General features: G+C 64.1%; 1 protein-coding gene across 1 annotated transcript in view; it reads left to right on the top strand.

Annotated features, from left to right (window-relative positions):
* LOC105302023 (cytochrome P450 11B1, mitochondrial) overlaps positions 1-1,384 on the top strand; it is a 4,184-nt gene extending 2,800 nt beyond the window's left edge. Inside the window, exons 5-6 of the mRNA XM_011374955.1 lie at positions 881-1,047; positions 1,273-1,384. Coding sequence (XP_011373257.1) covers positions 881-1,047; positions 1,273-1,384 — 279 coding nt within the window. The remainder of the gene's footprint in view (positions 1-880; positions 1,048-1,272) is intronic.
* Positions 1,385-1,427: the final 43 nt, after the last annotated feature.

Genomic DNA, 1,427 nt, shown 5'->3' with positions numbered 1-1,427 from the left:
GTGGTGAGAGAGCCGGGAGGTGGGGGTGGGGACATGTGCCTCGGCGGCGGGCAGCTCTGGGCAGGCTTCCTGGAGGCGGGGGACTTCCAGCTGAATGTGGAAGAACCACACAGAAGTTAGGCCGCAGAGAGGAGGCAGGGAGGGCAGCGGCCCAGGGCAGGGTACACAGTAGACAGCGAGGGAAGGCAGTGAGGCTGAGTGGGGGACACATAGGCCAAAGAGCTCAGGACCCCTGGAAGGAAGGGCCTCAGGCTCCAGGCCTGTACCCAAGGCTACAGGATGCCAGTGAGGAGAGCATCTGGGTCAGATTTCTGCCCCTTAAGGGTCCCTCATGCACCCCAGAGCACAGCAGGGAGGCCACTGTCACAGGTCAGGAGATACCAGGGGGCCCGGTGCCATGAGGATGGGATTAGGAGACAGTCTCTCAGATCTCAGGCTGGGCTGGGGGACGCCTCTCCCTGCCCATGGAGACAAGCCAGGAAGAGGAACCGGTTGGGGTCTGGCCTGGCTGCAGACACCCAGAGGTGATAACCCACTGGGAGCAAATGGACCTGGGGCTCCAGACCCCACCCCAAGCAGACAGCAAGGCTGAGCCCCTCCAGGAGCCCAGAGGAGGGAGAGAGCCAGGCAGGAGGAGGCCTGGGTCTCCCCCGAGAGGAGGGACGCCTTCTCTGAGGGACTCAGGAAAAGTAGAGGAGGTGGGGTGTTAGGATCTCGAGGTCTCAGCTCCCTGGGTCTGTCTGGCTCCGGGCATGCACATCACCATGGGTCTGAGATGACCTGCCCCCAGGGGAAGACCATCTTCCTGGGAGGGGCGTCCTGAGGGCCGAGATGCTCGGCCTGTGCCAAGGTCTGAGCCCTGTGCCCATGGCTCCTGCAGACGGCCTACCCCTTGATGATGACCCTCTTTGAGCTGGCTCGGAACCCTGAGGTACAGCAGGCCCTACGTCAGGAGACCCTGCGGGCCAAGGTCGCAATCTCTGAAAATCCCCAGAGGGCACTCACGGAGCTGCCCCTGCTACGGGCTGCCCTCAAGGAGACCCTGAGGTAAGTGTGGCTCGCCGGACCGCCCCAGCCGCTCTGGCCCAGGGTCTGGGAACAGCGCTCTCCGGAGCTCACTGCCAGACCCCGGGGCGCCAAGCACCACTGCCCAGGATGCATCCCTCGCATCTCGTCTTCTCCTCCTGAAAAGATGGGGGCGCTTCGTCCGTCCTCCAGGATCCCACTTCAGCCTCCTGGGTGCCAGCCCAGGCCATGTCCTCCTTGGCCCAGGGCTGCTCAGGCTGGGGCAGCTCTGGCCGAGCTCAGCAGGTGCATGAATGCAGCTGCTCAGTGCCAAAGGGACCTGAATCGGGGGCAGTTCCTTTTGGCTGGTGTGTCCTGAACTAGGAAGGCTGCAGAAGGGAGGAGTGGGGCGCCCTGTCCCC

This window comes from Pteropus vampyrus, unplaced genomic scaffold (genome assembly GCF_000151845.1).
Source record: "Pteropus vampyrus isolate Shadow unplaced genomic scaffold, Pvam_2.0 Scaffold256, whole genome shotgun sequence".
NCBI classification, from domain to species: Eukaryota; Metazoa; Chordata; class Mammalia; order Chiroptera; family Pteropodidae; genus Pteropus; species Pteropus vampyrus.
Note: the sequence above shows the minus strand (reverse complement) of the source record. Positions and strands in the feature narration are given on the sequence as shown.